Here is a 14,876-nt window from a genome sequence, read left to right as displayed (position 1 = left end):
GGCGGAGCTTCCACCCTCTGGGGGGGGAGCCACACACCAGGGCGGAGCTTTCCGCCGCTGGGGCGGGTCGACATGCTGGGTGGGGACGCTCCCCCTCCAGGGCAGGAGCCAAATGCTGGGGTGGAGCTTCCCACCAAAGCACCCGTAAGGAGAAGGCGGGCATGTGCCTGGCCTCTCCTTCTCGTTCCCGTCCGGCAAGGCCGAAGCCTAAAAATAAATAAAGAATGAGGAAATACTGCAACAACGCTCAACCCACAAAGATGCAAGCATCCCAATTGTGAGGGGGGTGTTTTTGGAAAGAGATACCAAGCCATGCATAATAAACAACAGTTTTTGCATCAAGGGAAGCTACCACAGCCACAAAAGAAGGGAGGAAATCATCCCACGTATCAACCAACAAAGATGCAAGCATCCCATTGTGAGGGGGTTTTTTGGAAAGAGATACCAGGCACATGCATAATAACAACAGTTTTTGCATCAGGGCAAGCGTACCGCAAGCCACAAAAGAATGGGAAATACATGCACACAAAGCAATCTCAACCCACAAAGGTGCAAGCATCCATTGTGAGGGGTTTTTGGAAGAGATACCGAGCACATAAATAATAACAACATGTTTTTGCATCAGGGAAGCGACCAGCAAGCCACAAAAGAATGAGAAATAATCACAACTCCTCACCCACAAAGGTGCAAGCAATCCCTAGTGTGAGGGGGGGTTATTGGTTTAAAAGAGATAACCAACGGCACCATAAAAATGTAACAACATGTTTTTTGCATCAGGAAGGCTACCAGCAAGCCACAAAAGAATTATGAAATTTACCATGCACCACACTCGCAACCACACCACAAAGGTGCAAGCATCCCATTGTAGAGGGGGGGTTTGGAAAGAGATGACCAAGGCACAATAAATAATCAACAACTAGTTTTTTTGCATCAGGGAAGCTACCCAGCAAGCCACAAAATAGACTGAGGAAATTACATGCACCACACTCCCTCAACCCCACAAAGTGTGCAAGCATCCCATTGTTGAAGGAGGGGGGTGTGGTGGAAAGTAAAGATAACCAAGGCACATAGATAATCCTAACAACATGTTTTGTGCATCAGGGAAGCTACCTAGCAACCACAAAAGAATGAGGAAATAACATCAACACACTCTCAACCCACAACAGGTGCAAGACATCCCATTGTTTTGAGGAGGGGGGGTTTGGAAAGAGAATTACCAAGGCACATAAATTAATAACAACATGTGTTGTGCATCAGGGCAAGCTACCAGCAAAGCCACAAAAGAATAGGAAAATACATTCCACACACATCTCAACCCACAAAGGTGCAAGCATCCCATTGATGGAGGGGGGGGTTTGTTCTCTGTGTTGGCTGTTGGAAAGAGCATACCACAGGCACATTGACAGTGGTGCCTCGAGGTTAACGAAAAGTAATTCGTTCCGCGGCCGCTTTCGTTAACCCGAAAAGCCCTTCGTAAGCCGAATTGCCATAGGTCGCTAATTGGGGAAAAAGCCTCGCATTCCGTGGCGAAAAAGCCGAAAAAACCAAAGCACCAAAAGTTTTGTTCGTAACCCCGAAAAACCAACATTCGTTAAAACCGAAAACAATAATTCCCTTCCCTATGGGATTTTTGTCGTATCCCGAAAATTTCGTAAAACCTTGGGTTATTTTCGTTATCCCGATGGTCTACCACCTTTTGTTAAATGAATAACCATGTTTTTGCATCATGGAAGCTACCAGCAAGCCCACAAAAGAATGAGGAAATACATGCCACACACTCTTTCCTGATTAACCCCTAAGTCCCCCCACCAATGAAAACCAACCTCTCTCGTGGCTGTGGGTTGTGGGCCGCTGGCTATGGGTACTGGCTCCTCCTCTGGCGCTCTGCTCTCTGCCCGCCCTCCTCCTCCTTCTCCTCCGTTCTTCCATAGAGAGAAGGAGGGAGGTGGGGCGGAGGGAAGTATAGATTAGTAGATTAGTAGACTCAGGAAGAGGCTAGAGGGCGGAGGAGGAGGATGGGAAAGAGGGACGTGTTGCCCATTTGGAGGCCCGGTGCGGCCCCCTGAAGCCCGTCAAAAACAAGCTCCAGAGACACACCGGCTCTTAGATGGGCGCCGCCATTTTGTTCATCAAAATGGCGGTGAACTCTCGCACGACTTTTCCCGTCGCGCAAGACTTCACCGCCACTTTAAAGAACAAAATGGCGCCCGGAGCAGCAGCAATCGGCGGCGCAATTGGCGGCAGTAGCGAGCGCGGGCCGGTCCCGTCGCGTCCGCGGGCCACATTAGGCCCGCGGGCCGGAGGTTGCCGACCGCTGCAATTGGGCTTTGTGTGTGTGTGCCTTAAGTTTGTCTGTGGACTTATGGTGATCCCATGAATTTCTTTTCTTAGACAAGGAATACTCCAAGGTGGCTTGCCACTGCCTTCCTCTGGAATTTAGCCTACAGTATTTGGTATTTCTTGGTGATCTCACATCCAACTACTAACCAGGCTTGGCCCTGCTTAACCTTTGGGGTATTTAGGCTGCATTTGAGGGGTGTTGAGGTTCTTTTTAATTCACCTTTTGTTTTTGTTTTTGTTCCCTTTAAGATAAAAACAAAGCATAGGATTTTTCCAAACCTGCTCTCATCTTGTTCAAGAAACTGTTTTCTTGTTTTGCATGTGGTGGAACTAGAAACTGTGAGAGGGTGATGAAATGTTCTTGGCTCAATGAAGAAGGGAATGACTTTGAGCCATGAAACTTACATGCTATTCCACATATTCACTCCAAAGCTCAACACATTTGACCCCTCTCAAGCTTCTTTAACCCTTCCAAAACAATTCTGATGGCACGGCAGGTGCAGTGGGGATGGAGGAGGAGGAAGGAACAGGAAGAACAGGAGGAAAGAAGCAGTGGTGTGGTGGCAGGGGTAGAGGAGGAGGAGGCAGAGCAGTGGGGAAGTGGCAGCAGTAGGGACAGAGGAGGGGAGAAGGAAGGAAGGAAAAGGAAGAGCAGTAAGGAAGTGGTGGCAGGCATAGAGAAGATTTGCAGTAATGCTGCAGACAACTGAGGATTGATGTCGATATGAGTGTTTTTGGCTCAGGGTGACCAGACTTGGTCCTCCCTTTCCCAGACCTATCCTCCGTTTCAGCCTCCAGTCCAGGGGGGATTCCAAAACTTTTTCCATTTTAAGCAGGGCTGAGTAGCATGTATTTATATCTATATGGATGTTTTTAGCTCAGGGTGACCAGACTTAATCCTTCTCCTTTTCAAGACCTGTCCTTCACTTCAATCTCCTGTCAAGAAGAGAATTTGTTTTTGTTTTGAGCTATTATTTGGTTAGTTCCTCCATTTTTTTCCTTGCATGTTTTTCTCCCGGAAGTCCCCCCCCCCCGGAAGTCCCCCCAGAATTCCCGCCCTCAGAAGTCCTGCCTCCAGAAGTCCTACCCTCCCCCCGCCCCGCACCAGGGAACACCACTGAGTTTGAGCATACGGGCTATAAAAGGTTCACCATCACTGTGTTCTAGGTTCTCAGATCAAGTTCTTCAAAACATCCATTGTCTTGCTAGTCCTATGAGCAAGTGCACTGCCCTGCGAAAAGAGAACACTTTCTGCACCCTCCCTTTCTGTTTTTCCTTCAATGGCTCCAGTGGCACAGCAAGTTACAGTAGTAATTTGCTTTAACTCTTTGACCCTTCTGAAGATAGTCAATCATAAATATACATTCTTTATCTGGAAAAAAAACCTGTGGCCATGTCCTTTCCTGATGACCTTTTGAGTCTTGATTTTTTTTTGTTTTTTTGTTTTTTTTTTTTTTGCTGTGAAGAACCCGAGTGCAGCCACTGTAAGGTTTGTTGTTTGGTCTCCAGATCTTTGTGACATAACCATGTTTCATCAATAGTGACAAGTTGGTGCAAAAAATTATCCCTAGATCACTCAAAATGCTGCAAAATCAACTTGGAGGTAGCCACTCAATTTTGTTTCTGGTCAGCATTCAAACATTTTGGCATCCACTTGGTTGACAGTTTCTGCATAGCCAGCTACTCATGAATTCTAAACCTAATTCATTCCCGGGATAACTCCAGTGTCTCAGCAATTGTTTTAGTTGAGATTCAGGTCATAAAGACACTCAACAATTCAGGCGCTGACACCGTTGAAGGCTTCCCAGACCTTGCTGAATCTTCAGTTTCAAAATCTCCATGCTGAAAGTTGGCACACACCTCTTTACAACAGAGTATGATGGGCACTTGTCACTCAGTGTTTGCATCATACATGCATGGATTTCCTTTGGAGTTTTCTTCTGCAGAAACAGGAGCTTTATGACTACACAGAATTCAGTGCACTTGAAAATTGCACACACACACATATATATGAAGCTGTTTGTTTTCAATGACATGGTTCTAGCAATGATGTGAAAAAATTCAGAAATTAGAGCTACGATCTTGCAAACTGGCAATTTACACTAGAAAAGAACAGTCTTTCAATCAATAGTGAAAAAATTACACTCAGATTTTGGGAAGTGGCTCAGGCCAAGAACATTTCAGCACTCCCTCATAAGTGGAATAAAATGAATATTGAAATGCCAATGAGGGTCATGGAAAGGCATGTGGTATCCCTTTATCTAGAAAAAATACTGCAAAGACATAAAAATGTGTTTTGATTCATCACAACTCTAGACGTCATGGCTCTGTGTTAGTGTACCACAGGATGGACTACTAATTAGTGAGATCCAATCTTCAAACTTTCCATCAGTTTACTTCCACTGAGATCAACAGGCTTGAGTATTTGCACCAATTTATAGAGAATACTCTATGGATTTACTTCCACTAAATAGCATGTAAATTGATAAATTTATGCCCCCAAATTGACTCTAAAATCTGGGGTCGATTTATATATGGGTAAATGCAGTCACCATGGGTTGAGATTGACTGGAGGGAAGCTAACAACAACAAACAGTAATAATTGCTCATAAAGGTCCTTTAAAAAGCAGCTCCAATGCCCCACTCTCCATGCCTCGGCAGTGACTTCTGAAAGAGCTGCGAGGCATGAGTGTGTGTGTGTGTGTGTGTGTGTGGTGATTCCCTTCTCAAGCCAATCTCCAGGCCTTTCCTTCTTCTTCTCCTCCTCCTTGCATTTTCCCATTTCCTCTCAACTTTAACCCAATCTCCAAACCTTTCCTCCTCCTCCTTGCATTTCCCCATTTCCTCTCCATTTTAACCAAATAGCCAAACCTTTCTCCTCCTCCTCCTCGCATTTTCCCTCCACTTTAACCCCATCTCCAAACCTTTCTTTCTCCTCCTCCTCCTTGCACTTCCCCATTTTCCCTCCACTTTAAACCAATCTCCAAACCTTTCTTTCTCTTCCTCCTCCTTGCATTTCCTCTGATGACTAAGCTTCTCTTTTTTCCCCTCCACTTTCAACCTGATCTTAAAACCATCTGTCTCCTAAATTCTACCCTCAATTTATCCATGGGTCATGTCAAAATCCATGATTTTGGCCCTAAAACCTTCCCTCGACTTATACATGAGGTCAACTTGTACACGAGTATATATGGTAAGTGAATTTACTTCCACTAAGATCAACAAGCTTGAGTATTTGCACCAATTTACAGAGGTTAGTAAGTGAGAGGTTAAAATAGAAATGTTAGAAATGGTGGTTTTGCCTCTTTTAGAAAACTGGTAATAAAACTGGTTAATAAATGTTAAAGTATAATCCATGAAGCACTGTTGAAGACACAGTTCCTTTTTGCAATAAGAAGAAAAAGGTTAACAGATCTGACATTAAAAAATAATTTTAAAAGCTGTGTAAACAAGTCATGAATGTAGGTTTCAGTAGATGCATGGATAGATTATTGCATTTCAGTGAAAACAAAAACACTTCATAGGCTTTGGTTAGGAAAAATGAATGCATCACAGTTTTCCTCCTGCTCTCCAGATTGTTATCATTAACATTTGGGAATTACAGGGGGAAATGTTTACTTACAAAAATTTCCCATTGGTCTTTGTCCCTAGAAGAACACGGTGCTCTGAATCCTCACGAGATATCATCCCATGGAACCAGGGCATCTTCAAATGGGCTGTTGTTGCAATCAGTTTCTCTAGCTGTGGTTTCTGACTAATGATTGCTTGCTCAAGAGCATGCCCCTGTACAATGGACAAAACAGGGGAAAGGTGTAAGAATGTAATATAACTATTTCTGAGAAACTGAGCTACATTTTGAATGGCTTGGACACATCCAAAGTTTTATTAGACAGCTAATCTGGGCTCACCTACACCAGCCAGAATACTCTGGACTGTTCTCAGAGTGTTCTCGCTCCAGAGCTGCCCCAGATTTCCTCTGTTATATCTGCACTCCACAGAGACACTGGCTGGCTGTCTACACATGCATCCCTGCTGGGTCTCCTGGTACCTCTGCCAGTTATGCAGGTCTCTCTCTCTGACACCCAGTGTCGAGCACATGGCTGGGCAGCTCATTGTGACATCAGAGAGAGGGAGTTGTGGTAGAAGTGCCGGGTGAAATGGCGGGGACACATATGTAGACAGCTGCACAGCATCGCTATGCAGTGTTCCAGGTTTTCTTGCAATATCAGGAGCAAAAAGTAATTAAAAAAAAAAGTTTATGGATGGATAGGGTGAATTCCATGAGGAATTGGCCTTAAATTGTGAAGACAATCTGCACTCAAATTGCTGATTTGGCCCTCCATTGCCATGATGATTTCTCCTTTGTAAAGCACTATGTAACGCCTATGGCGCTATATAAATAAATGTAATAATAATAATCATGAGGATGGGGGAGATATTGTTTTATTTGGCCCATGTAGATGAGCCCTCTGAAAGAAGTCACCAAGGGTGAGCTAAGTGTGACCTGTAGATCAGATATGCCCTTTAAGACTGCCCCCCAACAGAAAAAGTCACTTCCTGTTACTCAGGAAAGGCTATTGTATGCCAAAAACAGGGCTTAAGTATGCTTTAGCTGGCCAATTGTGTTTCTGGAGGCTTCTGGGGAGAAATGGGTCATTTTAAAAACCTTTTCTCTCCTCTTGAATGGGGAGGAGGCTTATGTGACCACTGAGGTCTGGAGAAGGGGAGGAAATGGCTCTTTGATCCTGTAACACTGTTCATTTCTCTTTCAGAGTTATAATGGTCCAGCAACATTTGGAGATATGGCGTGAAAAGCAGTTTCTTCAATATATACCTGTTAAGTATCAAACAAATCAAGGAGTAGAATAAACACCAGGATTTTTTAAATGGATACTAAAAAGGACAAAGATTAAACATGCCAGATAAACCAACAAATTTATGAAAGAGATTGGACTTTATCACATTGGGAAAATTGGGGGTTTATACAGCAAAAATCACATGAAAATTGCGCAACTGTGATTAACATTTTCACATAACATTGTGATTAAAGTGCCATTATTCCGGGAATAAATAGGCAATAAACAGCAAGAAATCATTCACAGGGAAATCCTGTTGTTGCTGTTTATTGCCTATTAATTGCAGGGGCAATGCTCTTTAATCGCGATGTGTGTGAAAATGTTAATCGTGATTGTGCGATCCATGCCACTGAAAAATGTGCCCTTAGTAATGTCATAGGCATGGATATAGGAAGGATGTTTGCTGCATGGAGGGTGGAACAGGAGAATTTCAAATAGTTTTGTGTTTATTTCCACAATTGAGATGTGTGTGTGTGTGAGAGAGGGGGGTGGTGGTGGTTGAAGGGAGGGTGGAGGAGGGGAGGGGAGGGGAGGGGAGAGAGAGAGAGAGAGAGAATGAACACCAGTAAGCAGGAATGGCATTTTTGTTATGTGACAGGATTTCATATTTGCATTTTGGATACCAACAAAGAACAAAAAAGTATGGGCCAAGATCCTTCATCATCAAATATAACTAAGATGACAGAACTCCACCATCATAGTTATGTCTGGGAATGACACTCCTTCCCCACCATTATCTTTTCAGCCTGGCAGCACTCCAACCGAAGTGTTTCTGGGCCAATGTGGATTGGTGTACTAGGAAATGTCTGCTGCAGTACCCTCCCAGTCAAGAGATACAGTGAGCACAGACAGCTGGAGACCCAACAGAGTAGTACAACAATTGCTTGCCTTAATGTAGTCCACAACCAGGAAGGCACTACAGAGGTCATTTCCCAGCACCCAGATCTGCAATGCCACACAAACCATTTGGCTGGGCTGCAAAGATGGGCCTTGGGGGTCACATTCAGTTGTTAATTATCACAAGCATAAATCCCCAACAGTTAAAAAACTTAAGTTTTCTTATTCTCTTCCACACCTCTTTTTATTCATAAGGTACCAAATGGAAAAGGGAGAGGTAGGAAAACCAATTTAGAAGAAAGAAAAATAAACTCACTTGTAAACTCCAAGTTTTTCTGACAAATTCCCTGATTAGATTCTCTTTTAAGTCTTCAAATTGACTAATTTTTGGTTCCACTCCTGGTGGGCGATTACATGGTTTTCTGAGTAGGCAAACAAGACCATCTATTTCATCTGAATGGTAGTTAATGAGTTCTACAGGACTCCTGTGGGATTTTCCTCCTGTAATAGCATAAGAGCCACTAATTTCCCTTTCAATGGTATAATGAAAAACTTTCTTATCATGAACCAGGGATAAAGCAAAGCCGCCTAGATAGTTTCGACTCTGTCGCAGTAGGTACAGTCCATTGCTCAGTCCACCTTGTATCAAATAATCTTCAGCTTCCTCACGTGTGATGTTGCCAAAGAAGTAGGGGAGGTGGCTAATAGAATTAACAGTTGCCATTGTTTTCATTTGTCAAAGAATTCTTAATTCTCTGTAGAATTTATTTTATACCTGTAAGGAAAAAAGGAGCATATGTTGAGAATAATATTTTGTATGTTAAATCACAATGTTAACTTTTGATGGAATGAAACCATGAAACTGGATGGCTTTGGGCTAGTCCTTCTCTCTCAGCATAACCTACCTCACAAGTTTGTTGTGAGGATAAACTAGTGAGAAAGAGGATCATGTATACGGAGTTGCTAAAGGTTATAAATATAACACAGTCCTGCAAAAACTTTTTTTTAAAACTCATACTGGTTTCACAGGAATTTGGCACTCTAAATACAAAAATGACCTCAGATTTGCTCTATCATTAGTTTTTTCATAACTTGCTTTGACATTTCTATATTGCAATGTGACTGAATGAAATGATCCTGCGAAGAGTAAGAAAAGGGTTAACGTCTTCTAATGGACTTTCAAAATACTTGAATGCACTGATATGAAAGACAAAAATCTGTTCAAAAGCACCAAAAGAAATCACACTGGAACATCAGCGTCCACATTTAATCAAAGTTGAGTAACAACTAAATAGATAAAAATAATGAATTTATGAAAGAACGGTGTGTATTATGACATTTGTATTGTATTATTTTTTTCAAATTCAGAATCCAAAAAGAACAACTACAATACTGAAAGGAAGGTTTTTTTCCCCATCACAGGTCTATTTAATTAATAAACACACGGACAAATGTCACCTTTGATAGTTTTGTTGTAATTTAACAGTGCTGGATGTGGTACTTTAGCTAAGTTGTCTGCATATGTTGAATTTTCAGCAGGCAAATGAGGAAGATGAAAGTGGCTTGCCTAAGACCACACAGCAAGTTCATAGATGAGAAGAAGGGAGGGGTGTACCGTGACCAAACTGACTGTACTAGTTCCAAGGCTGAATTCCTGCCCTCTTGAGGCAGGGCTAGGAAAGAATTCTGCTACAAACCCTGAAAAGTCAGTGGTTCTATGCTACTCAGCTAGATGGATCACTGTTCTAACTCAGTCCCATGTTCCTATGGCGTTTTTATCGGTATATATTGTTCTGTATATTATTTTTTATATTTTCTCATTTGTCAATGTGTTTTCTCGTTAACAATGTTGTTTTTGTGCTTTCCCCTATGCTTCGGGTTTTGTTTCTTTTTAACTGTTTGATATAGCCGGCAGACTGATTCAATAAAGATTTACTTACTGCTGCTATTAATCAGTGACTTGCTGGCTCACACTGCAATGCAGTAGGTACTCATGAAATGAAGGGCAGTTAAGTCAAATGTCCTAATTTGCATGAAGGGAAAGTAGAGATCCAGGTGATTTTTGAGTTGGCATTCTTGAGGTGGGGTTCAAGCCTAGGTCAAGAAATCTCCTCCTTTTACCCCTTAACCTGGATGGCACTGTGAAGTTATGTAAATATAATTATGAATGGCCTAAAGAATTGACTTCTGGAAACCACCTTAAATGTGAAGGAGAAGCTCCAAGCAACAGAAGCCTGGAGCATGGGCAAGTGGGGCACTTCAGGTTGACACAACTAGCAGGAGGAGGCTAGCTGTGTCATCCTGAAGCACCCACACTCACATAGCACTCCTCTGTCATTCAAGTTTAAAATGACTTCTGTGGGTATTGATGATTGTGGAATGAATATGGAACATATCTGAATACAGAGCAGTTACAAACATAGTTCTAGGTAACCAATCTGTAAATGCAGTGCAGGATACCAGCCGTGATTCTTGAATAAGTTTAATACCAAAAGTTAAACTTAAATTGGATTTAAATGTTGAAAAATACATTTGAAACATTGATATTTTGAATTAAGAGTAAATTTTTAAAATGTTGAAAAATACATTGTTACCAATTTTCATTAGAGAGTCTAACTGAATTGAAGTTAATTAGGTAGTCCCTATCATCAGGTATCATCCCTGTCCTATAACTTCTAGCTGCATGCAGTACTTTTGTTCTGTTGCAGTAAATTGGGATTGAAACTACAATCTGAAAAAAATAAATGTGCATTTGAATTACACTGTGTATGTTTTCATATATTAATATAAAATGTGGTTAGATGTTTGAAATATTGCAATTTGAAAGTTTAAGAGTTTAAGAAAAAGTCTAAAGGCTTCCATTTTAAATTGCATAAAATTAATGAAAATAGTGCTGAATATATTTTAAATATTCCCGTGGCAGCATCATACCTAATATATTTGACATGCAGTGTGGATCTTTTTTTAACACTACCTACAACAAAATTATTTTCAGTAGTAACGATTAAATGAAACACATAATAATAATGGCCACAAAAGAAATGCAGGCAATAAAAATTCTCTTTTATTGAACTTTGTATATATAATAATGCCAGTGAATGAATAAACAAACAAACAAACTGTAACTCTGCCTGCACACTTTCTTCCTTGCTTTTCTTCAATGGTTGTTCCAAGTTTTTGCTATTTTTTTTGTTAGCAATGTGGTATTATCTGCATATCCTGGCATTCCTTCCCCGCATTTTCATGTTTCCTTCCTCCAATATTAGTGCACAAATTAGATGAAGTGATTTCCTGGGCCCCATGACAATGGTAAACCGTTCTGTTTCTTTGTATTCTGATTTAATAGTGACCACTTGTCCACACAAGGACAATAAAAAATGATGTGGTACAATCATTTCTTTCAGAGTGAACCATTCTTCTTCATGAGCTACATACCAAAGTCTTTGCTATAATCTATAAATTGTAGACTGATTTTCTTCTGAAATTCTTTAATGCACTCCATTATCCAATGTAAGTTTGCAATACAATACCTAGGGTCTCTTCCCCTTTGAGCCTAGCTTGGACATCTGGCATTTCTTACTTCTAATATGATAAAAAAAAATACTGCAATCCCTGGTGTCCCCTGTCATGGGGACGGGAATCTGTATTAAGCATTTCCAGTTTATGGGCCATTGCTTTGTTCTTCCTATTTGTTGGCAAATTTGGTTAGAATTTGAGTGGATTCTCTCTCTGAAGATTGAAATACAGTAGCTCTGATGGTATGCCACCTGTTCCTGGTGACTAATTTATCCTAAGTGCATTGCGTGCAGCTTTTACTTTACTTTCTAAAACTGTGGGTTCATCTTTAAATTTCTTGAATGAATCTATTGTCTTTTCACCTCTTTTATATAATGCTTCAGTATATTGTTTTTATAATGCTTGCATTCAGGATTCTGATCCTATTTCTGTCTCCTTTTATTTTCCATTTCTTATCTACCCTTAAAGATTTGAGGAGTCATCTGTCATTCAGTTAGGCCTTTTTTTCCTTTTTGGTTGCAGATAGCTTTTTCGTTTTGTTTTACATCCTTCCTTTACAAAACAGAGTTCTTCTAGCTCCCAGTTAATTAGGCTTAATAGTGCAGATCTAGTCTTTACATTATCTTTAAACACTCTTTAAACAGTGATGTTATTCAGGTTGCATTTTGGCATGAAGATTTATTTAGTGTTTTTCTTTAGCTTTACACAATTTTTTGATATTAGCAGTTCATGGTCAGTACCACAACTGCTCCTAGTTTTGTTTTTGCAGAAAGAATGGAGCGTCTCCACCTTTTGCTTTGAATTACATAAACTATTTACAATTGTTTCTTTGTTTTCCTGAAGAACGTGTTTCCATTCAACAAACTGTTGCCTCACAAAATTCAAACAGTTGATCTCCTGCTTCTTTTCTGGGTTCTAGATCAAATTTTCTGACAATTTTTGCCTCTACTTGGTTTCCTACATATACATTCAATTTGCCTATGATATATTCTTTTTGGATGTGTGATCACTTTCTCCCTGGACTCCAGCAAATAAACACATAATTTCTCCTTCTGACTGTAGGAATCCTGTACTTATTTTGTTTTTTAAAAAATGCAATTTTAGAATCTGGGTAATAGGTAGAATGCCTAGAATTTAATCTGCCAATCTGGTCATATAGGAGCCTTACAATGCAAGTATGGGCCTTGGATAATGCCTCAACTGCTGAAATCCTGGAAGCTAAGTAGGGTCAGTTTTGGTTAATACATGGATGGGAGACAGCCAATGGATGCCAGGTGCTGTAGGCTATATATCAGGGAAGAAACTAGTAAAACCACTTCTGAGCATTCATTGCTTAATAAACTCTTATGAAATTCACAGGCCTGCCATAAGTCAGCAGGGGAACTGAAGGCACACACAGAGAGATGAATGAAAAGGGAAAGGGAGGAGAAAATAATCTACAGCCCCTTTAAGACTACAATCAGCCCTCCACATTTGTGCCTTTGACTTTTGCTGATCTGCCTATTCACAGATTTGAGTAATACTTTCTCTCTAGGAAACTCTAGATTCTCCAGTGCAATTCTGCCAGAAATTGATTACAGAGTTGCAATGAAAGACTAGAGATTCCTAGGTAAAACATTTCTGTAGGCATTTCTAGGACCTCTAACATGCTTCTATAGTGAATCTCCAGAGGTTGTTGACCACAGAGTTGCTCTGGAGGACCTGGGGATTCCTAGATAGGTATGAAAGTAAATCCCATAATGTTATCCTTTTGTGTTTTCACAAATTACTGCCATATACCAAGAGAATTATTATTATTACTATATCATGTGGCCCTGCCCAGATCAGCTGCGGGGTTCGGTGTAGCTGGATGCGTAGGCTCCATCCTCACAGAAATAAGCAGAGTCGGAAAGAGGGTGCAGGAACAATACACTTAGGGGCTGTAAAAACATCCTCGAAGAAGCAGCCTCCAGCTGCCCCTTCTTCAGCTGGATCAGGCCTGAGGCAATCTCATGCCATTGCCCTGATCTGGCCTTTCCAGGGAGCACAAAGGAGCTGCAAAAAGCGGCTCCTTTTTGCGCCCAGGAAAGGGGGTGATAGCCACAACAGTGTGGCTATATGGTGCTGCATCATCCGGACACCGTGCACCATGTGGAGCGGCACGCGGCATCACGACACCCTGGGGGGCAAAGTCGGGGCGTGCATCATGTGGACATGACCTTAATGGCCAGTCTGAAGAACCCCTTAGTCTTTTATTGACCTTTCAACACAAGCATAACTTTAAACAAGTCCCTCTTCCTCCAAAATAACACCACAAATGGCCTCTGACCTTGCTTCTTCTACTTGAAGGTCCGTCTTCCCCCTTTACTTTGGGGGCCGTTGGAGTGCCTTTCAGGGTTCCCTTCTCTGGGAGTTCCCAGTCCCCCTTTCTTATGAGTAAAGGACCCTACCCCACCTTCCAGCACTGTCCTCTAGCATCCCACAAAATTCTCTCAAACATTAGTGGGTCCGAGGACACTTGTGAACACTTGTTAACAAGGGGATGCATCAGCCTTTTTCCAGGAGACTCCTTGATCCTTTGGGCTGAGCCCAAGGCAGTTGCCTTTCCCCCCATTTCTGCTGCTAGGCAGCTCAGTCTTCTTGTTGATCCCGCCAGGATTAGCCTGGCCAAGGTTCCCCAGCATTCTTCCCAACCACACCTTCTTCTCTCCCTTGCCCCAAAAGTTGCTCTGTCCCCTCACTCACTCCTCTCCCCCAGATCCACCTGCCCCTGGCTTTTAGCCTCGTCTTGTCCTCCCGGCTCCTCCCTCTCTGGATACCAGTGGGTGTCCCCACCTTCCCCCTCCAGCCACTCCCAGCGTCCCCTCCTGTGATACATTGGTAAATGGTTTCATTGTTGGGTTTAGGAGCCTCACTGCTCTCAGGTGTTCCCTGAGCCTCTTTTGGGTGTTGACTTCCCTTCGAATCTGGAGGATACCCTGCCTCTTCAGGGGAGGTCATCACATGTCAGTAATAATAATAAAATAATAATGGCACACAGACTTAAATATCAGATTAGAGCACAGGCATAACCCAGTTTAACCACACTGAGCTCAGCAGGACTACATTTACTGTAACACTGCATAAATTGTGGATGTGGTAAAGGAATACAAACTTAAACAGATCTAAAAATAACAGAATTAATGTTTCAAGTCTGTCTCAAAGGAGGAAGGACCATGATTTGTCCAAGGAGTGAAACCTGCAATCTGTTTTACACTTTGCATACTCTTAACTGAACTGAGTCTGCAAAACACCTCTTAACTTGATTTAAAGAGTGTCACAAACAGCAAGGTTTTAAGTTTTTCCACG

At 41.8% G+C, this 14,876-nt stretch overlaps 1 protein-coding gene across 1 annotated transcript in view; it reads right to left on the bottom strand.

Annotated features, from left to right (window-relative positions):
* The window catches only part of SYK (spleen associated tyrosine kinase), a 54,649-nt gene that overhangs the window by 32,122 nt on the left and 7,651 nt on the right, over positions 1-14,876 (bottom strand). Inside the window, 2 exon segments of the mRNA XM_042453209.1 lie at positions 5,963-6,123; positions 8,350-8,808. Of these exon segments, the coding sequence (XP_042309143.1) occupies positions 5,963-6,123; positions 8,350-8,766 (578 nt within the window). The 5' untranslated portion in view covers positions 8,767-8,808.

Source organism: Sceloporus undulatus, chromosome 2 (assembly GCF_019175285.1).
Source record: "Sceloporus undulatus isolate JIND9_A2432 ecotype Alabama chromosome 2, SceUnd_v1.1, whole genome shotgun sequence".
NCBI lineage: Eukaryota > Metazoa > Chordata > Lepidosauria > Squamata > Phrynosomatidae > Sceloporus > Sceloporus undulatus.
Note: the sequence above shows the minus strand (reverse complement) of the source record. Positions and strands in the feature narration are given on the sequence as shown.